The sequence below is a fragment of the Balearica regulorum genome, chromosome 1, assembly GCF_011004875.1.
Source record: "Balearica regulorum gibbericeps isolate bBalReg1 chromosome 1, bBalReg1.pri, whole genome shotgun sequence".
Classification (NCBI taxonomy): Eukaryota; Metazoa; Chordata; class Aves; order Gruiformes; family Gruidae; genus Balearica; species Balearica regulorum.
The window spans coordinates 214,855,727-214,878,033 of record NC_046184.1 but is presented as its reverse complement, the minus strand read 5'-3'; the positions used below and the strand labels follow the sequence as shown (position 1 = coordinate 214,878,033).

The following is a 22,307-nucleotide window of genomic DNA, read 5'->3' as shown; positions in this document are numbered from 1 at the left end:
GATAACTATACAGCAGACACTAGAGTCAAACAAACTGAATCCCACCTTTATAAACTACAGAACAGTAGAGCACTCTACTCAAGACCCAACTGTAATGGGCAGGGAGGTGATTCTGCCATCCTTCACTGACAGAGGACTCCATGTAGCACCAGTTGGCTCTAATAAACATGATAAAGCTCCCTTGGTTTCTCTGCTAAATTCAATCTCAGTCTAAAATGAAGGGTCTAGAATTATTTCTGACCCGCATATGCATTGATTTTTCTTTCCAAGATGCTACTAGCACATCTAATACATCACTGAGAAACTTCATCCCTGAGAAGTTTGAAAAATAAAACAGTAATAAAACATAGACACAGTAACTTACCTGAGGTGGAATGATGTTCTCAATACTGATACCCACATACACCAATCGCTCTTTTCTTTAGGAGAGAAAAAATAAAAATAAGCTTACAGAAAGACTGCAGATATCTAAAATAATGCTGTAATTAGCACCATTTGAAGCTCTTACTATCGCTTGGCAGAAGCATCCCAAGAGGATGTTCCAACTGAAAACAGTTATTTTAGCTGGAATTATGTACTAAATCTCATACGATTACATTTTCCTGCATGCATAATGCAAGGGATTTCCAAAGAGTTCTCACAAACAATGGTACTTGAAGATTACAGGCACCACAGAAATGATTGAATTGGGGTGTAAAGAACAATTAAAAACCAAATGAAAAATAATAATGTTGTGATCAAGATTATGCTGTCAGATCCGTAACTACCACCAACCTTGGAGGTGCTGAAAAATAAAATGAGAATTTCGAAATCACACTGAACTGGTAAAATTACATAAAGACTGGATGCAATCCAAAACGGGCAAGTGCCAGATTTTAGATCCAGGCAGGAACCATCAACTCTAGAAACACCAGAGGACAAATAACCGCCTACGTAGCAATTCTTTGCCAGAGGAGAACAGCCTGAACAAAGATCAATAGAGTCAAGCTGCTGCGGAAACAACTATGATGACAGATGGATATGTGAACAGGAGAACAGCCTACAGGACAACTGCCATGGTAGTCAGCCCGTTTCACACCTAACTGGAGGCCTTGGTGCCATCTGAGCACCACTCATACTTCAAGAAAGATGAGATCCAGCTGAAGAGTTCAGAGCTAGCCAGTAGGAGTTACTGGAGGGCAGCAGACATGACCTGTTGAGAAAGGCTGAAAAAATAGAATAAATTGGTCTAGAGAACACTAGGCCGAAGGTGGGAGAGAGAACAGTACTCAAATACAGGAAAGACTCTTGTAAGAAGTAGGCTGTCCTCCTTGTCCACAGTATGTTACAGGATTAAATCAAATTAAGTAAAATTTAGACTTAGTTTGCCTCAACACTAGCATCATCTGAATTGCCCTGGGCTCAACTCCAGCTCCTGGCCTCTGCTTGCAGCTCCTGAAGGACACAAGTATCCCATAGGTCTTGTATCTGTCAGTCCCAACTAGAGATGCCTTGGATATCCTCACACCTCACAAACAGCACTGGGTGCTGCTCTTCAGCTGAACTGAGCTTTAGAAAAGGAGTCTGTCAGGAAGAATAGCCAGGTACTGCAACAGACCGGCGTGGGTAACCAAACTCCCATCACCATAGGTCCCCACCAGCCTTTTTCTAGGAAAACAAGGGATAATTTAAACAAATGAAGGTATCAAAGAAAGGTGGTGGCATTTATTGGGCTCTGCAAGGACACTCAAAGCAAGCCACATCTCTACAGATTTCAAAGTGATTTTGAATAACAGTATTTTAGACCATACAGTCTGAAGAACAACCGGGGGGGGGAGGAAATGGGGGAGGAGGGTCAAGGTATGAACCAGGCTTTTGCCAGCAGACCTCCAACTTTCAGGACCCACTGAAACATCAGTAACGTTGAAGCGAAATTGTGCGAGAACAGATGCTAACCTCTTCTGGGTTTCTGAGCTAAAGAGTCTCAATCAACCAGAATCAGACTTCTGAAGTGACAGTGAGTGGTTGTATGAGCTCACACCACATTACAATTGAGTCACAACAGAATGCATCATGTAGACCTGTACAGAAAACGCCTGAGATGCATATTAAATTTAGATAAGTTTACTTCATACGTGCATTATTTTTTGCAAATAGAGGCATTTATGTGTAAAAATTTTGTTTCCAATACTTTCATCAATTTCTAAAGAATCTAAGTAAATTTTAAGTCTTCTGCACTATACTTTTTTATCCAAATAACCTCCTGGAGAACTCTTTCCTGAAAGAATCTAGCATAATATTCTTTTCTTAAATAACATAAGTACGGTTCCTAAAGTAATACTGACAAAGAGTAAAAATGGATTTTAGGTTGTTTTAAAGCCAAAAAGACCATGAACGTTGACAACTCGGTGTCATTATATCTAAATTGAAATTTCTGGCTGTGTACAAAGTAATTGGTTTTGTCTCCTAATGCCAGTTCTCCAAACTGTTAGATGAAAAGAAATCTTCATCCATCTGAGCACTGTTGAGATTGGCTGGATGAGGAAGAATTTTGACATGCACTGTGCAATATCACTATGCTCTTGAAAATGAATTAAAATAGCATCTTAAGACAACTGCTAAAATGAGAAAGGAGCTAGAAATTTAAACACTTTAGTATTCAGCAAGCATCTTTGACAGTTTCTCCCACTTCTCATTTCTTGTAATGCAAAATTAAAAATAAAATAAATTAAAAAGCAAACCCAGAACATACAACTTCTCCTCCTGCTGGCGAATTCAGTCAGGACATTGGCTCTGCAGATCTGTTTGTGACGATTCACATAACTTAGCACTGATTGGTTATAAACTCTTCCTAGATGACTCCAGAAAACATTTTCGCACATGTAAGCAGCTGCGGAAGTCACTCAGGGAAGTCATGACAGTGTGTGTGAAAGGAAGTACTGCACCTGATTTGGCCTGGGGGAAGCAGACAAGTAGTCCCTAAAAGGATTTTCCATCCAGAAGTCTGAGAGTCTCTACCATGAACTACAAGGGACATCCACAAAAGCTCTGATGTCCACTCCCTCTAGCTGGTGGCAGGACATCATTCTAGAAGTTAGCATGTATGTGAGAAACGGGAAATTCAGGCAGGTTGTTGTTTGAATTCATGAACAGGAAAAAAAAGTATCACTTTGATCTATGTATTTGTAAGTCAACATGAAATTTAAAGTTTTTCGTGAAACCTAAAGTTTTTGTTAAAAAAATTGTGATGGAATGCTGTAGGGATGCGTAAGAATGTAGCTGAGCAGCTGAATCAATTTCAATCAGATTCAGGAAAGCTAGAGAATAATTGAAAGAGGATGACAGCATCACTAGTTCAAAAAGCTCGATAACAACACTGGTTCAAAGAATCTATTCAGTGTGTGTGCCCATGATGAGACAGTTGGTTTTCTTCTGTTTGCCAAAAAGACAGACAACATGTACTGTGATTTTACAGAAACATTACATTAAAATATTTCTATGCCCCAAACAACCAACCTGCTTTAACTTTTATACCAGCTGTAATAAGGACTATAATTTCTTCTAGCATTATAATTCCTCAGCCTTTTTACCTTACAATTTGCTAAAATATACCACCATTAAGATGAAAGACTTCAATATTTAACTATTGTATCATGAAGTCTTTTATAACCCAAGCTCATTTCTCTTTTTAAGAGACTTTAAAAAAAAAAAATCAGTGTCATGATATACAATATAAAACATTAGGTTCATTTAGCATGAGGATCAGATTGCAAAATGGTTGTTAAACATCTGTTTCAGAGACTGAAAAGTGCTATGATATCACTTGTATGCTCTCTTGTAACCATTAAGAGATCATATTTTTATGCAACACTAGTGATTTCAAGCAAGCAAGACAGACTGGAAAAAGCTTGCATTCCATGTATTGTTTGCCGGCAGAATATTTACCAAAGTAGGTCCAAAAAATATTGGTCACTAGTAACAAGTCTTCCCACCATAAAGCAGAGCAGCAGACACAGTTCCTCTGCGTCCCATACTCCTGCACAGATGGAGGCTGTGTGTAAGCTGAGCTCACTCATAAAAATAGCTAATAGTTCAGTTCCCAAAGCTACAAATTCACTAGAATTGGCAAGCCATGGGTAATTTTACCAGTGTGATCTAGATCCACTCTAGGCAGAAACAGCGATGTTGGGAACAGTCAGTACCTGATCTGTCACTATCATTGCTGCTGCTGCAACAGCAGTAACAACCAGGAGATGTGAAGGAAGCTGAAAGCAGACACAGATCGTGCTCTGCTTTTCCCAGCACCAAATCACTATATCCCATGTGACATCCCCGGACCTGCTACAAATAGAAACCTGCTCAATTACTTTCTTTAAAAGGGTCTCACCTTCTGGTGAAATTTGCCTTTTAAGACACAAATCATGCAAAGTTTTCTTTAATAATGCATACAGATGTTATTAAATTTTGCAAAGGACTCAATATATGTCCTAAAAGGTATAAATTATGCAGACTGTGTTTCATGTCCCTCGTTTTCAGGCCTGAAAACTGCAGACAGGATGTTCCAAATATTAAGGATGTTGTTCATAAGTGCAGTAGACCAGTTTGCATTTAGCCTTTGATAATGGAAGTGGCAGACAGAAAATTTCATTCAAAGTTGTAATTTAGCTGACTCCCCACTACAGCAATTGCATGGTCTTGTAAATTCAGCAAACTTTAACAGAATCTAAAGCAACAAGACTCAAAAATCACATTAATCTGGATGACTTTTGTTCCAAAGTCAGGCCTTAACCTTGCTTACGGCAGGAACTCTGCACAGGGTGACAGTATTACTAACACATGCAGCTGAACCAGTGCTGAAAACCGTTTAACTACTGGTATGGGAAAGCCAAATTTGTATTCAGGCACCTTGACCAAAGTTTAATACAAATGTATTTGCTTATCTTTTCCAATTGTTGGATTTTTTCCTCCCTTCTTGCAAGCTCTCCCAGCACTGCACCACCAGTAATCAATGGGAAGTCAAAACTGGGCTTACCAGTTCCCAGTCTCATCGCTACTTCCCTCCTCAGTCCCCAGTTACGGTAACACTTGTTCAGTTACTACCCCTCTGCGTAGCAGCTTGCTGTGAACGCAACCAAAGAACAGTACCTGCGTTCTGCACGCTCCTTCTTTTTTAAGACAACATCCAGATCTTGTAATTGTTCTTCTAATTTCTCACAGAGTAATTTCTAAGGGAATGAAACACAAGATTAGTTTCTTTCATCACCAACTGTTTTCATATTGAATTAATGTTTAGACACTTCATTCAGTATTTTTTTATTTGTCTGGAAGAAGGGCGAGTGCCTTGCTACGCTGAAGGCTCCTCTTTGATGAGCACGGCTTTACAACAAAGACCGTCTTCCTAAAACACACGTGCTTCACCATGAACTGCTACAGATGATGCAACCTTCCAGTAACTGGCATTTGCTGTAGGAAGCAATGTACCTAAAGCACGTATTAAAGATGTTTAAAACAAACATACTTCTAAATTAGTACCATGTTTTTGTTGGTATTTACAACTTTGCCTCAAAGAAACCTGAGGATTTCAGTCACATATAATATACATACAGAAAGCTGGGTGCATACACACACAGTGATGCCTGGTTGTCCCTTGTCTTAATCTTTGGAGAACATGAGTCTGTGGACACCACAGTAAAAAGCAGAGATGCACATCAGGATCACCTTCTTACCATATGTTAGAACACTGCTTAATACTCAAGGAGCCGTATGTAAAAATGACTTTTTTATGGACAAATTGTGCCTTACTCCATGTTAATGTCTTCATTGTACTATTTCCAAGGATGATCTTCACGCTTTTACAAACCTGTCATTTTTCACATTAAAAATTACTAAACAACAACAGAGGAAGGAGATGCTCTAACTACAAGCTGCAATCCCAAGTTGTGTAAAGAAAACATTCTTACATATTCAAGATCATCACTACTTAAAAATACTCCTCAGAAGATGACTAAAAATCAATGCCCAATACAGCCGTATCAGTCATGTCCAGTGTGGCTAGCTTTTTGCAGGGCAACGGCCCTTTTGCCAAAGACTTTTTCTAAAAGCAAGGAAGGGGTGTGGGATCAGGCAAATTATTCTGAAAATGTGCAGAAATGGTTCCCCATTAATTTAACAAGAACGGCATCACACACTCTGGCTTATCCTTCCAGGCACCATCCCTGTAAATCTTGCTATTTTAAGACGTGCATTAAATGAAACTGGACACATGCTCTAATTTCTTGTATTTTTTTTTCAGAAGCAGCTTCTAGCCTTCAAAAAAGCGTTCAGACTTGTCTGTTACTTGACAAGGACAATGCTGGCTTTCCCAGCAGAGGCACACTATACCATGAGACTCATTAGAAACAGCAGCTTTCCCTAACCAGCCTCTGAACAAATGTCTCTGAAGAAGGAACAGCACTTCAGAAAGAGCTGCTTGCTCTGCTGCTATCCCTCACTGCCTACCACTTCCCCCTCCAAGATAACAGCATGATGTTTCTTTTGGGAAAAATTAAGATGATATATTTTCAATACTACATTGGGCTTGAGGTAATTTAACCAAAGATGGAAGAACAACAGTGTGGTTGGAGATTCCCATCTACACATCAGCAACACACAGTCCTTCATCGCTAGCAGAAAAAAGAAAGGGAAAGGAAAACCACAAGCATCCCTACAATCCATCACAGTCTATTTTTGAACAGAAAAAAAGCTAAAAGAACTTGTTAAACTCCAAGCAAATCTGCACAACCGCAAGCAAAGCTGAAATGGAGAACAGTGAAGTCAAATAGGAACCGTACGTGCTGGCAAGGTGGGCAGAACCACTCTCCATCAGGGATTATCATCAAAGGAGGGCGAAGGCAGGCTGTGTGGTACCCACTGTCACAAGAGTCGCACAACAAAATCTGTAGAAACAAAATGAATCATGAGTATCTGTTGGCATTCACAACATGTAACAAGCTCCAGAACTACTTCCTCCAGCCAAAACAGAAGCGCTTTATAAATACTCTGGACTGTGCCAAAACAAAAAAAAAAATCCTGTATCACTTATCACTAGATGTTTCCAGGGCCAGGGGTGGATTTTATGGGGAAGTTAATGTATCACACTTACATTTTCACACCAGATTTCCTCTTATTATGTGTTCTCAGGCACTTAGTACTACTGGGCTACGTAGACTGTGTGTCCATAGTGTAGAATTTGATAATGCTTTCCAGATCCCAGGCTAAGTGGAAAACTCCATCTGGACAAGATGTGGTATGAACTGTTTTCCCTGTTCCCAAAGTTCGAACTTTGTCTCAACTATGCTAGGATATCTGTCTTACACCTGAAAGTATGCTTATTTTGTGGATTCACAGCAGGACTGCACGTTATGATTCCCCAGATAAACAGAGGAATTCATGATGATACCTACTGTTGATGAACCAGAACCATAAACATTAGAAACAGTGGCAGTTCGTTGTGTTCTTTCCGTAGAGGATTTTGCTGTACCCAGTCCGCAGGGTGACGTGCAGCTGTGACCATGTCACAAGACACTGGAAAGCATACATTACACCACTGGGGTTTTAATGTTGTCTCCTCTGTATTCACTGAGATAGCACATTGAGAATGAATCTGGGTGAGGCTAAATTGTGTTATTCCTCATAAAAGAAGACATTTCAGAGGTGGTAAATAGAAGAAACAACGTCCTTCCCTCCTTATTAAAGTTAAACTCATCTCCTGTCCTGAGTTTACCACCTAAAACCTAGAGGGTATTCTCCTAAGTACAGCCACCCCAAAGGATGATGTGCCTCCAGATACCACCAAAGCCAGTCCACCAAATCTGACACTACAGCTGACAGCAGCTTTCCCCTACCAGCTCTGGGTGATTGGGAAGGCCACACTTCTTGCATGGCTCATCGTCATCAGCAGGTGCAGCTTCTTCTTCCTCCTCTTCTTCCTCTTCCTCCTCCTCATCAGAGTTTTTTTCACTCTCTGAGTCCTCACTTTCTTCATTACTTGAGTATTTCCACCTGCCACGCGTTCGCGTACCCGTCCACCGAACTTTGCTTCTCTATGAGACATACCATTTCAAAGAGAAAACACAAAGGAAGCTTACAGAGTTTCTTCCCAGACCTTAAAAAATATCTTTCTCTACAGTGAAGTGATTTATTTCAATGAGAACAGCTGCAGTAAATTTACAACAGAGCATTTCAATGAACAGACAATCTTTCAAAGAGCCAAAGTGCAACAGGATAGCAAAGGGAAAAAATTCACATCTACCAGTAGAGCAAAATTTTCAACTACAATTTAAAAGCAGGAAGAGAAATTTGTCGCTCGGGCCCTTGTTTCTATTTTGACACAGAAAACCTGCTTGTAAACACAGTAACTGTCACATTTAAACTTTCTGACTTTTTGATGATAGCTTTCCTCAATGCAAAGAGAATCTTTTCTTTTTTTTCCCCATGTACAGTTTGTGTCTTTTATTTTGCTTTAGGAAACATGTTTGTACTCTAACAAGTATATTAACTTCAGTATTTCTGGTGCTTTCCTCTAAGATGGGCATACTTTTCTGAAATAAAATCACTGCACCTTTTAAGTGCATAACTTATACCTGGGTCTTCTTTCATGTTTATTCTTTTCCATTATTTTTCTGATTCAGTTGATGCTTCTTTTTTGCTAATCCAAGGGCCATCTATCCCTTTGTATCCTATCTACCTTAGTAAAGCAACCATATGTCTTACCATGTATTAACTTGAACTTTCCACCTTTTTATTTTACACAGTGGAAGATGACATCTCTCATTCTCTAGATGTGTTAAGTTTTACTAGTGATTTGTTTAAAAAGTATTTTGAATGAAAACAGATTTTGATTAGAATTCAGAGTATTATTTTCTATTAGATAAAACTACTTGCTGCAACTAGGATATTTTGTATTTAAAGCAACATGTGAAACAGAAGAAACTTTTCTTTCCATTAACTGACTTGTTTCTTATAGACGTTATTCTCTTAACTCCTTCCCTCCCCAAACACTGAAAAAGGAAAAAAAAAACCACTTTTCTAGCTTTTTCAATTCAAAGCATTTTTCAATTTTGACTAAACTACTCATTTACCTGAATGACCTGAATAAATTAAAATGTACAAAATATTGTATTTCTCCTGCAGGGCAGACTCATACCAAAGCAGTATTTGTCATACTGGTAAATTTTTATTTCAGGTTCTTAACCTTAATTTCCAGCTCTTTACTGATTTTACTGTTCATTAAACTTTAGTAGCAAAATGTATTTTAAATCCAGGGTAGTATTAGTTTAAGTTTAGGCTTCATCAAATGTCATCATCATTTCAAATTCAGTTTTTAAAAACTTTTCTTTAAAAGAAAACAAATATAAAATAGCCTATTAAAAATCTGGGTATTTTTCATTTTGATAAAATGACAAAATCTTACTAGTTTCAAACTTCTTCCTCTATCATATTTATTCTGAAATCTCTCTAGAAAAGTAAGTATTTTTATATCTCAGTACATTTCAAAAAAAGAGATCAAGAGATCAACTCCTATAGCAACAGTACTTCAAAATTAAAACTATTTGTGGACTTACAATCACTATGATTTAAATATATATTTGTAAATGAAATTTTAAAATTAATCTTTAAAGTAAAATTGTTTTTCATTATGTATATGACACTTTTTCAGTTCATTCAATCATTCATTGTAAAAACAACTGTTCATTTTACAAAGGTTATTCAATATAGCAGTATGTGGAAGCAAACTTGCTAAATAAGTGAATGTCTTAGTAGAACCACAAAAAATCAGCAAGGAAAATGTGTAGCAGTGGAAAAATTAATAGGATTTCAAGTTGATATAAAAAGAGGACACTAAAAATACAGACTACTTTGTTCCTTGTTTCTGTTTTGTACTGCATATCCAGAAAAAAAATGGAAGATAAATTAATAAAAGGTATTTATGATTACACAGATTTCGGAGCACACTATACATGTGTACAGTTAACTTCTTGTGTCATATTTACCTGACATAGTTTTACATATTTTTGCTGCATAAGCAAAAGTTTATCATGAAAAAAAGACACCTCCACCCAAAGTCAAATTTATATCCCAGGTATGAGAAAAGCTAAATTATATCATGAACTCACCCAAACAATAACGTTAGCTTCACCTAGAAACAGAAGTCATAATATTTTTATTCTTCACCTTTTTTTTTTTTTGGTTCCTTTGTGGCTTACGATCATCCTGACCAACCGGACACCAACAAGTATCCATCTAGTAAATCCACAGGAGCTAGAAGTCTCCATTCAGCCACTCAGCCAGACTGACTCAGGTCTGATCATTTCATTTCCTAGAAGAATTCACTCTGGTTGACTTGGTCTACTTAGTTTAGGTTAAACGACAGGTTTTATAAACTGGTAAGTCAACACTCTCTTAGGGAGCGTTTTTAGGTTTGTTGAGTCCACTAACTGGCTTGCAAAGCCAGTTCCTTGTAAAAGCTGACCAAAGGAACAAAATCCTCAATATTCCTATGTAAGTGTATATTCTCCTTATAGATAAGACTGTGGGTATTCTTTATTCCCGGGTAATAAAACTGTATTACCTTGTTAACCTTAGAATTTGACTCCTTCTCTTGTTTTTTTGCATCTTCTTTTCGTTCCGGTTTTTGTGTTGCTGCAGGTTTCTCCTCTTCCTCTTCAGGTCGTTTTTTGTCAGGCTTCTGATCCCGAGTCTCCACAACTTTTGGAGTAGGCTTGGATATTCTCGGAGATCGCCTTAATGTGCGGCCAATGCTGACCTCTTCTGGTGGTGTTTCTGTCTTTCTCTTCCGACTGGATATCCTGATTGTTAATTTAATTCCTTCTTTTTGTCTTTCAGAAGTTATTTCTTTATTATCTGTTGCACAGCCTTCTTCTTCAGAAACCAGCTTATATTTAAATTTGCTTTTAGGTAGCGGAGATTCCTTTTTACTCTCCGATGAGTCCTCCAGATTAGAAGCATGGGCATCGTCTAATCCATCTGGCTCTGTCTTGGCAGCTTCCGGCTCTCCCTCTTGTTCTTCAGGGCTGGGTTTTTCTTCTACTTTGCTCTCCTCAGGTAGAGCCGGTTTACTATCAGAGCCCTCCTTTTCCAAAACAGGCTTCTCTAAATTAACAGGAGAAGTAGATGCAGGGGGCATCTCAGCAGCTTTTGGAGAATCGGGTTGCTCCTCAGACTCCCCTTTACTTTTCAAAGTCTCTTCATCAGACAGCGTAAGCTTGGGCAGTTCTGCAGGAGCAGATGCATTTGTGGACTTCTCGAGCTTCTCTAAACATTCTTTGGGTGGTGGTAGTCTGTCCTTTTTGATTTTCGTGGCTAGTTTCTCTTCAGTTGTTTTGGCACAGTCTTCAGAGTTTGAAGACTCTTCCACTACCGTTTCGGCAGTCGTGCTGTCAAGGGACTCTATTTCCACAGGACTAGATTCCTCCTTTAAAGGCACTTTCTGATTAGAAACCTCAGAGACCACAGCCCCTATTTCTTTCACCACAGTTACTGCATTTTTCTCAACCTCGCACGCTTTTATGATTTTACTAACAGAATTCAGAGAGTCCTGTACCTTTTCCCCACTTTTTCCATTTTTCTCTTTTAATGAGCTGCTGTCTTCCTTTGTGCAAGCAGAGTGTTCCGACTTATTATTTTGTATGACACTTGGAGTTATTTTTTCACAGCTAACCTCTCCATTTACTAGCACTTTCCCATCAGGACATAAAGCAGTAATTGTAGGGACTCTCTTAAAAGCTTCTTCTTCTGGTTTCCCTTCTTCCTTCAAGACATCCTTTGTTGGAGTAACACACTTACATAGGGGCCCCTTTAATGGACTGTCGTAGTCATCCGTCAGCTTGATCTCTCGCTTTTTAAGTGGGATTTTTGCCTGCTGGTCATTTTTAAGTTTCTCACTTTCTTCCACAGATTTCTCCACAATTTCTTGGGGAGTTTTGACATTGACACAAAATTCTAACCTCTCCGGCTCGTGAACTGCTATTCTGTCCGTACAACTTTTTACTTCTTTTAAGTCTTTTGGTTCTGTTTTGTTCTCTTTCACCTCTACTTTAACAGGCTTGACATTTTCTTTAAAGGAGTCACTTTCTTCTTTGACAGTTTGCTTTTCTTCATTGTATTCTGAAGGTTTCTCTAATTTTACTATTACTGGCAATTTTATAATCTCTTTTTCTTCCACTGTCTCAATTTTCAGCGTATTTTCATCTTCTTTGACCACAGGAAGAGGAAGGCTTTCTGATTCCATTGACTGCTCCTCCACCTCCTCTTTTTCTTCTTTGATTTTTAATTGATTTTCTGTTGACAGAGAAAAACAACTATGAAACAACCAGGGGACCTACAGGATTACAAAGGCATATCTAAAAACCCCAACAACTCAAAGTCTCCCACAAATAAATCTTCTCTCATGGAATTATTAGGGGTCTGGCTTGTCTAACACTGTCATTTAATGAGTGGGTTGCCAATTTTTAGCTACAGAATCACAGTTTGGTTTAATTATATACCAAGATGAACCTAAATCTCAGAGGCTAGCAGCAGAATTCTAGATTTATCCTTCTTTATACAGACATCTTGGCCCCTTCTTTAGTAGTACCACAATACTTTCAGAGAATACATAAAACTTAAGTAGTGAGCGCACAAAGCATCGATTTGCAGTCTCACTTGAGTTGCTGAACTATTTCACAAACCAGAACACGCTGTAAGATTCCACGGTCTTTAAGTGAGATCCCACAGAGAAATCAGTCCCCTGTTTGTACACGTTTTTATGTCAAGAAATACTTAACTATCATACTTCAACAGTTCCGAGAAAACAGAAGACAACATTACAGCTTATGGCAAAATTCATTTAGATTCTCTGGGCAATGACTACCTCTCCTATGTACTAGCAAAACACAAATAACAGACAATATTCTACATTCACTTCATCTGCCGTTTCTAAAACGAGCAGTGAGTAGCAGCATATCCCAGAAAAACCCGGAGAGCTTCAAGTACAGTTCCAGTATTCAGAAGAAACCATACATTTATTTTCTTACTGTGTACTTAAGCCCATTATTTATCATTACTTCAGCCTCTTAATACCTCCGTTTTTTTTTATTTTACCAAATTTTTTCAGTCAGCTAGCAATAGAATTAATTTAACAAAAAAAAAAAAAACCAAAACCCAAATATAAAAGCACTACATATACCATAACAGCATCTTCTACCATCTGAACGATGTTATTGCAAGCATGCCATAACTCCAAACAAAAGGATGATTTTTTTTCTTCTATCTCACCTCTCTACCTCCTCTCTACCAGAGTAATTCTTTGCCAAGATAAGTGCTTCCCAAAGCGGTTAGAAATACGCAGGGAGAAGTACATGACAGCTAACTTAGTTACACTAAAGAAAATAAGTATTTTAGAAACTAAAAGAGCGGTGAGGAAGAATTCCTAGATTTTATAGTGTTTTCAAATCCAAAACATGTATCCAAATAAGTCTCAGCTAGCAGTCAGAGATGCACCTGTAAGGCACCAGAAGTGATAACATTTTGAAGGCTCACGGCTGTTTTTTTCCCCTTCACAGAAGGGGTCCCCACTCTGAGCCCTTGTAACAGAGAAGCTGCCTCTTCAAAGACATTTGTCTGTTCAGGGAGAAGGAGCTATTTTTTCTGTGTCCTTTTTCTTCCTCCACCCTCCCTTCACTTTCTGTCTAAACTTTGTTCAACCATTTCTTCCTACTGCTTTCTCCTAAATTCCTAACATCAAGGATCACCAGCATCCCCAAACTTCTCTATACTGAAAAACAACAATTCCATAGTTTAACTCCCCGAACTGCTTGTAAAGCATTTCATAGACACAAAATGACTCGGTTGATGCACAAGTTGTCGTAACGCTATTCGAGTCAATCGATCAGGCTAGTAGAAAACATGTAAGCATTGGTTCCGTTTATGTTTGTATGAACTAAGTTAATGCTATTTGGGAAGTGGCCAAAGCAAACAGGTATCAGGTCTTCCGATAACGTTTTCACTGTACCTTAGGAGGGCTTTGAGTGTAATCCTTGGACTAACAGGAACAAATACTAAAGCTTCTCAACTGAAAGGCTCTAAGAAGTGCTCTGTGAATACACTGACTGCACTTAAATCACAGCAGATGTAAACGATCTCATTATTCATGAACTAGTGCCCAGGAGTGATTTTGCATCAATATACAACCTAACATAAGTACTGACCAGGAGAAGTGCCACAGGATTTGGGGAATTACCTACAGTGGGGACATTTATTAAAATGTTTTCAAATGGCTCCTCCTGAATTCAATGTCAAGAAAAAATCATATTGAATTCAAGATCTCGATTAGCTGATTTAAGCTGGCCTGACTGATTTTTAGTGAGACAAAGGCAAGATCTGTACTTTGAATTAATCCTGCAGTGTCAGTAACCACGCAAGGTTATGTTGTCGCTTACGTGCACAGTTAGGTATGAGAAACACCTCAGAACGAAAGACAGTTCTGCTGGTGGTCACCACAATTTACTGCAATTTCTACAGTAGTCTTCTAATGCTCCCACAACAATTCAAATTTATCTAAATGTTTTATTTATTTCTTCTGTTCTACACTGTTTGTTGCAAAGAATGAGCATAAAATACCACATCTTTCTCTTTGATACTGAGTACGAAGACAGACTTTGGCTAATTCCACATATCCAATTAACAGATTTGAAGAAATACATCCTAACACACTGGAATCTTAAATCTTGTCTCTGATTGTGAAATTCTTTTCCTATATTTTAACGAAATGATAATACCAGGTAGTAACTGGGGTAAAATTACTTGGGATAACAAGCTTTTAGCTTTTCATAACCTGAAAAAAGATCAGATTCTTATAACGTAAAATACTTCAGGCTAACTGGTACTTAGTAAAACCAATGCACAAACCAACAAGTCAGGCAAGTTAGTAAATACGTGCAATGACATGACAAGAAAAGGCAAAAAGGTTCTTTGCTAAAAACAACAAAACAGTGGAGGCAGCTAAGGATCACTTCACTTGCAAAATATTTTCGTATTTTGAATTGTTTTAACTTAAGCTCATGTCTTCTTGAAAAAATCATGTCGATTGTGAAACATTTGAGGACATAATCTATATTTTTCTGATTCAAACTCGACAGTAAAAATAAATAACACACCCAATACTGTATCGATTTCAATCATGGCATTGCACAAGCCAGATTTTTTTTCTTTTAAAAATTTTAATGTTGCTAGAACAGGAAAAGTTTGTCAACAGTTCAATGCCCCACAAAAACATACAATGATGAGCATTTACAATATTATACAAAATGTACAGCAAAAATAAAATTACTTAGAAAACAATTTATACACAGTTCTCTTTTTATAAATAAGCACTAAAAGAACTTGAAAAATATTTATCATTTCAAAGTATTCAGTGTTTACTTGACTTTGAACAGAAACATTTTTTGTGTTTTGTTGTTTGGGGGTTGTTTTTTTTTTTAGGAAGTTCTAATCTAACACAGTAACTTTTCATGAAGTTGAAAATTCTAACATTGCGACAGCACAACATTTAAAATTTGAGAAAAGAAGGCAGAAAACCTTGTGTAGATGCTTCTTCACCCTTTTTGGTGTCTTCATCTTCTATGCTTGGGCTTTCACGTGATGAATTCTCCTGCTGAGAATTGTTGGTTTTCAACAGGGCAGGATCAATTTGTGCTTTCAAGAGCTCAAGGGTCTCGGCAAGCTCATTGCGGTTTCTAGATGACAGAAGAAAAAACATAGTGTCTGATAAGCCACTTACTCACTCACCCCAAAGGGATCCATAAAAAATAAACACACACCATCTGCTCAAATGAACACTGCCCTGAAAACCTTATATACAAGCACAGTGAAATGCCTGCACCCCCCGAGCAGCTGCAACTTCGCAGTCAGAACCCTTCCGATTTATCCATACCAAAATAAAATCACTTTTTTGGAAGGACCTTATCTATCTCAACTCAAGCCCTGTCGGATCTAGATCCAAACTACTACTATTGTTGTTTCATTTATTACTCCCTTACTAGTCCTCACTGGTTTTTCTTTGTAATTTCTTTTTTTTCTCTCAGCAGAGAGGAAGTTGTAGTTTTCTGCTCATGGACCAAAGGAGCAACCACATCATTCAATGAAATTTTCACAAGCAATTAAATACTTTATATACTTTTTACAAGTACTCATCCTAAACACATGTAGTAAACAATACAAAAATGTCTAAAAAACTCCAGCTACTTGAGTTATGCGAGAAGCTACTTGATAGTGAAAAAACGTTTGTGCATCTCTATGTGTGAGAATCTCAGTCCACTGCGGCCCCTTATTTCAACTGGACATCTAACTGGAAAAACCAACACCTTAACACACAGTGAATTTCAGTTATGATTAAGCAGAGTCATTGTTTTCATAATAAAGTAGAATAATAAGGCTCTCCCATTTCTTTTTTCAAAGTAAACATTCAACAACTTCTTTTGCCCAGGTTTGCAGAAAAAAAAAAAAAAAAAAGAGAGGAGGCTTGGAAGTGCAACAACCCTGAGCTGTAGAATCTCATGGGTTTAAAACCATTTCAGATTTTTACAATGCATTATTGTGTTTTTCTGCTGTGAGTGTGGAGTGGCAGAACTTTCCCAGCAGAACCCCGATTTCTTCCACTTTTGGCATTGATCTCTGGAGTCTATAATGCATGAAAAGAGATAAACACCGCTCAGCTCAATTGGTTTGTTTAGATACCTCTAGTTTATTCACCCACAACAGCTGTCTAAATTTCACTGGTGGTAACACTTATCATTTTATGGCCCATTGATAGTGGTTTAAATAGTTTTGTGTGACTCCCATGGTTATTAAGGTTATGGATGTGTAAATAAGCTGCAGATATAAAAATGAAAATTTACAAACAGAAAAAACTCCACGTTATTTGACTTTGCTTCGATCTATTTTTACAGGTCTATGCCACTCCTTATGTCCGAGTTGATTCTGCTGAGTCCAGTTTAAAATCTGCTTGGAACTAATCAAATTTAAAAAAAGAAATTTACACGGAGATAAACTAAAAATGGGTAACTGGTAGATACGAAACAAATTTCAAACTAATTCTTTTTCCAGTAAGAAAGATTCCATATTCTTCGCATAGAGTAGGAAAGTGAAAAATAACATATATAACAAGAATCATACAAAAAAATAAATCTGAAGCTAAAATGTCATTAAAATATTAGCAGACCAATCTGCAGCAACTGAGACCCAGAGGCACCGAGTCCTGTATGTACATCAGTCTGCATCAACATCACACACCTCATCTTTAGTGATCTATGAGCTGAGTTATACTCGGGAAGGTTTTTCGTGCCTATTTGTATTGTCAAAAGTTTTGTAGTTACATAAACTTAAAAGTGCAATTTAATTCCCCCAAGAACAAAACTGTCCACTTTTAATTGTCCTAATGGAGAGGAAATTAAAGAAGCAAGAGTCCTCCTCCGCTTTCTAAGGCATTTAGCTGGCCAGGGAGCAATATGGAGCCATCGTCCTCAAGGAAGTCTTCTCTTGGCAACCTTTCCATATATCTGTTGTAGCTTCATTAAGCAGAAAACAAATTACGAGTGGCGTTCCTCAGGGGTCAGTACTGGGACCAGCACTGTTTAACACCTTTGTTGGTGACATGGACAGTGGGATCGAGTGCACCCTCAGCAAGTTTGCCAACGACACCAAGCTGTGTGGTGTGGTCAACACGCTGGAGGGAAGGGATGCCATCCAGGGGGACTTGGACAGGCTGGAAAGGTGGGACCGTGCAAACCGCATGAAGTTCAACAAGGCCAAAGGCAATGCCAAGCACAGCTACAGGCTGGGTGGAGAATGGATGGAGAGCAGCCCTGAGGAGAAGGACTTGGGGGTGTTGGGGGATGAGAAGCTCAGCATGAGCCGGCAGTGTGCGCTTGCAGCCCAGAAAGCCAACCGTGTCCTGGGCTGCATCAAAAGCAGCATGACCAGCAGGTCGAGGGAGGGGATTCTGCCCCTCTACTCCGCTCTCATGAGATCCTCTCCTGCAGTACCACGTCCAGCTCTGGAGTCCCCAGGACAAGAAGGACACGGAGCTGTTGGAGCGAGTCCAGAGGAGGCCACGGAGATGATGTGAGGGCTGGAGCACCTCTGCTATGGAGACAGGCTGAGAGAGTTGGGCTGGTTCAGCCTGGAGAAGAGAAGGCTGCGGGGAGACCTTAGAGCCTCTTCCAGTCCCTGCAGGGGGTCCAGGAAAGCTGGAGAGGGACTGGTGACAAGGGCAGGGAGTGACAGGCCAAGGGGAATGGCCTGAAGCTGCAGGAGGGGAGATGGAGATGAGATGGGAGGCAGAAATTCTTCCCTGTGAGGGTGCTGAGGCCCTGGCACAGGTTGCCTCAAGAAGCTGTGGCTGCCCCTGGCTCCCTGGCAGTGTTGAAGGCCAGGTTGGATGGGGCTTTGGGCAAGCTGGGCTAGTGGAGGGTGTCCCTGCCTGTGGCAGGGGGTTGGAACTGGATGGGCTTTGAGGTCCCTTCCAACCCAAAGCAGTCCGTGATACACGTTGACTATTACCAACACATCAGTGAGTTAATTCTTGTCATGGTTTAGCCCCAGCCAGCAGCTGAGCACTACACGGCCGCTCGTTCACCCCTCTCCAGCGTGATGGGGAGGAAAATGGGAAGACAAAGGCAAAACCTTGTGGGTTGGGATAAGGACAGTTTACTGGGTCAGCGAAAGGAGAGAGAAATAACAACAATGGTACTTATGACAGAATATATACAATGGTGGATAACACAAGGCAATTTACCGACTCGATGACCAACCAGATGCTCAGCCCACACTCAGACCGTCCGCCACCCCTCCCTGACCAGCCCCCTTTTATGGTGAGCATGATGTCCCATGGTATGGAATAGCCCCCGGCCAGCTTGGCTCACCTGTCCTGGCTCCTTGTGAAATTAACTCTATCCTTGCCAGAACCAGGACAGTTCTGTACATGGCTTTTCACTAAAACATACATGTGAATGCAGAAAATCCCACTGGCCTGAATCCTACTCTTTGAGAAATGGTGACTTACTGAAATAAATTCCTGAACCCCAGTCACAAATAGCTAAAAACCTCTACAAAATAAGGAAAAAAGAGAAAAAGGACGGGGGCAGGGGGAACTACCTAACAATGCACTTCCACGTGGATCCATCCTGGTCATCCTGTTCTTCTATGTACATCCTGACGTTATGCTCTTGGTCCAGCTGATACCAATACATCAGGCCATCCTTGTCTCGACCAATGGGCTGAAGACGCATGGCATCGGCATCTTCCTCGTTAATTATATTCTTAAATTTTAGATTGTCATCAAACTGACATTCACAGAGATACTGAAAAAGTGAGACAGTAGAAAGACTGTTAAAATATGAAAATATAAACAGAAATAAGAGAATCAGCTCATTTCCTTTCAGTGTAATTTGGAACTTCTTTTTAGGCGCCTCTCTATTGGGTCTGTGAGTTAGCTATAGCTACTATTTTATTTTCCAGAGCATGTTGTTTTTACATGAGAGACAATTTTTATTTGTGTTTTGTGTTTTGTTTTTTCCTGGTCAGCTTCAAAAGTTGCTAATAAATATTTTAAAAAGTGTACTGCACAGGCAAATAGCTACTCACAAAACAGTAAGTACAAAACAATTTTCATACAAAGTTTCATGCAAAGTGTTACATTCAGTCTGGACCCAGCTCACTACCACGAGCATCACGTCTGTGACAAGATCAGCTCCACATTTAACACATCCACTTACGGTTCCAGTCAAGTTAAATTTGCAAGATGTTAAAGAGAGTGAAAAAGCAAAAACATCCAAGATATTCAGGCGAGTGAGTAAAAAATCATTTAGAAACTTAGCTGATGACTGCATACCTTCAGAATCCCCAGTTTGCATTCAACGCTCATTTCTAAGTATCCTTTTTTTTCCATCTCCCAAGCCCAAGTGCTGTTGAATTCTTGGCATATCTGTCACAAACAAAAAAAGATTGCTACAGTTAGTAGATAAAAGCAACTTTAAACTTTTATATTAATAGTGCCTTACTGCACTAATAATTACACAGGATCTCTTCAGGATTGCAAGTCAGAAAGCCTCATGCAAAAATAAAAAATAAAACTGGAGTAAGTTGGTAAATCTCCATGGAGGAGTATATATCAGAGGTGCTGATCACCACCCACTTGTCTAAACCTCTGTAATTAGGCAGCACAACTCTGAACTCAGAAGGTATTCTTGTCTTTGCTGTGCAAAATCTCCCATTTTTCCACTTCTGACTTGTCTATTTAGAATATAAATTCTCTCAAGTAGACATGATTTCTTATTTCATGTCTTTACAGCACTTAGCACGTAAGCTACCGAAGTCTCTTGGGGCCTCTAAGTCCTACAACTGTACTGCAGATAACAAATGCAACTGATATTCACTCCACACTGTGGAATTATTATTCTTCAGAAAATACTAAATCTTGAGCCTCATGACATTTAATAAATATTTTAAAATATTCTAAGTAGAGCCAATTTCAAGGTACTTAAAGCAAATAAATTCAATGACACCAATATTGGGGAAAAAAATAACAACACACACACAAAAAAGTGGCAGTAGAGGATAAACAGATTCAATAAGCAGGAGCTCCAATAATAACGGTGGAGAAGGAATTCCCTCTTCCCCTAAACAGCTCAGACACGCTTAGGACAACCCTCACGAACAGAGCAGAGCTGGTTATCAATTGAGGACACACAGTGGGATCTCCCAGCAGCGAGGCTGTTCTAGTGGAAATACCCATTAGGAGGAGGCGAAAGCTAATCACAGCTGCATCTCCAGTTGAGATGAGTTGGAACTGCCCGGCATTGAATCCCAACTGCCCAAATTAACACACAAGGTACTACTGCCCTTCAATCCGCAAGGAAGCAAAGCTCTGCTGAAGGGACTCAAGCAAAAGAGTGCAGTCTCCCAATCACCAAATTAGTATTAAACACAAGATACAGTCACTAAGCTACTTAAAAAACTTATAAATCACATCTGAAAGCAGCTTTCTCTAGCAACAGCAGCAAAAATAACCCTGAATTTCACCCACCAGAAGGACAGATCAGCTGATTTGTGTTGTAAAACTCCATGTGAGCTACAACCAAGAGACATTGCCGCTACTGCTCCTCTGTCCCTGAGGCCATGCTACCTACCTTCTGCTATCCCTAGTTCTCGAGTGACCCAAGGGTAAGCCTGCAATTAGATTGGCTCAGCCACACCATAAATCATACTCTGACTTTAAACTACAGCCTTCAGAGAACGGTGAAGAGAGTGCTCTCTGGTCACAATGACTCTGGACAGCAGTTTTTTTCTGCACTGAGGTTAAGGAATGCGATACGGGCACTTCTTCGACGCAAAGCCAAAGCTCACAGTGAGAGACAATTGCTCCTCGCTCACAAAACGAGGTTACTCTGCTTTCTCTCTCATTTTCAACCGTGTAACGTGAAGAACGCTGGGAAACTGTATATCAAACCCTCACTAAGGGCATGTGCCAGTCGCTGTTCGTTACTTACTCATTAAGTATGAAAGCAATAATGAGAAGTTTCGTGTGCTGTGGAAGTGTATGATTGTCAAAGCAAAAGCTCAGAGACATCAGAGCTGATGAAGCATCTGCTCAAACTGAAATGACTACGTTTTGACAATTAAAAACCAGATGATTGCGCTTTCTCCTGACAAGTACCGTCACAACCCTGAACTACAGATCTCATTGATTCAGGCTCCACTGAAATGTTACTCTCTGCCTTTACACGGGGGACGTTTCACACCGATCAAAAACCTGCTGCCTGCGGGAGCAGCTGACTTCTGTGTGCTAAGGAGTGGTCAGCACCTTCCCACCCTCCACAAGAGATGCCGAAACGGATCTATCTCAAATATTTCCAAAGCAGCTACAAAGGCATCTGACACGTACTATTACCATGCTCCAAATGTTCACTTCAAACAACGGGAACAGGAAGGTGAAAGACACAGCAGAGAAGTCTGCTTGGGTGGACTACAGACACCTGAACTCTAACAAGTGGGGCAGAAAACACAGTGTGTTCAGAATGTGCCGATTTCAGCGCTGAAGGTTCAAGACGGACCAGTCCCGAGAAATCTTATCTGTATAAAAATGCAAAGTATATTTGACAGAATCAAGTAAAGCGTTTTGCCAGGAGACAGTGCAGTCTGAATTAACTCAAGCTAAGATGGACAGTTCCTCTTAGTTGTTTAGTTTAGGACAAGCCATTTCTTTACCTCAGTCATACACGCCCAGATGCATT

At 39.5% G+C, this 22,307-nt stretch overlaps 1 protein-coding gene across 2 annotated transcripts in view; it reads right to left on the bottom strand.

Moving 5' to 3' along the window:
• The window catches only part of RSF1 (remodeling and spacing factor 1), a 59,009-nt gene that overhangs the window by 11,831 nt on the left and 24,871 nt on the right, over window positions 1-22,307 (bottom strand). For both annotated transcript variants that reach the window (XM_075742541.1, XM_075742542.1), the window contains 8 exons: window positions 19,907-19,999; window positions 19,171-19,376; window positions 15,595-15,752; window positions 10,589-12,318; window positions 7,863-8,060; window positions 6,810-6,914; window positions 5,125-5,204; window positions 365-419 (listed from right to left, as the gene is read on the bottom strand). In XM_075742541.1, the coding sequence (XP_075598656.1) occupies window positions 365-419; window positions 5,125-5,204; window positions 6,810-6,914; window positions 7,863-8,060; window positions 10,589-12,318; window positions 15,595-15,752; window positions 19,171-19,376; window positions 19,907-19,999 (2,625 nt within the window). The remainder of the gene's footprint in view (window positions 1-364; window positions 420-5,124; window positions 5,205-6,809; window positions 6,915-7,862; window positions 8,061-10,588; window positions 12,319-15,594; window positions 15,753-19,170; window positions 19,377-19,906; window positions 20,000-22,307) is intronic.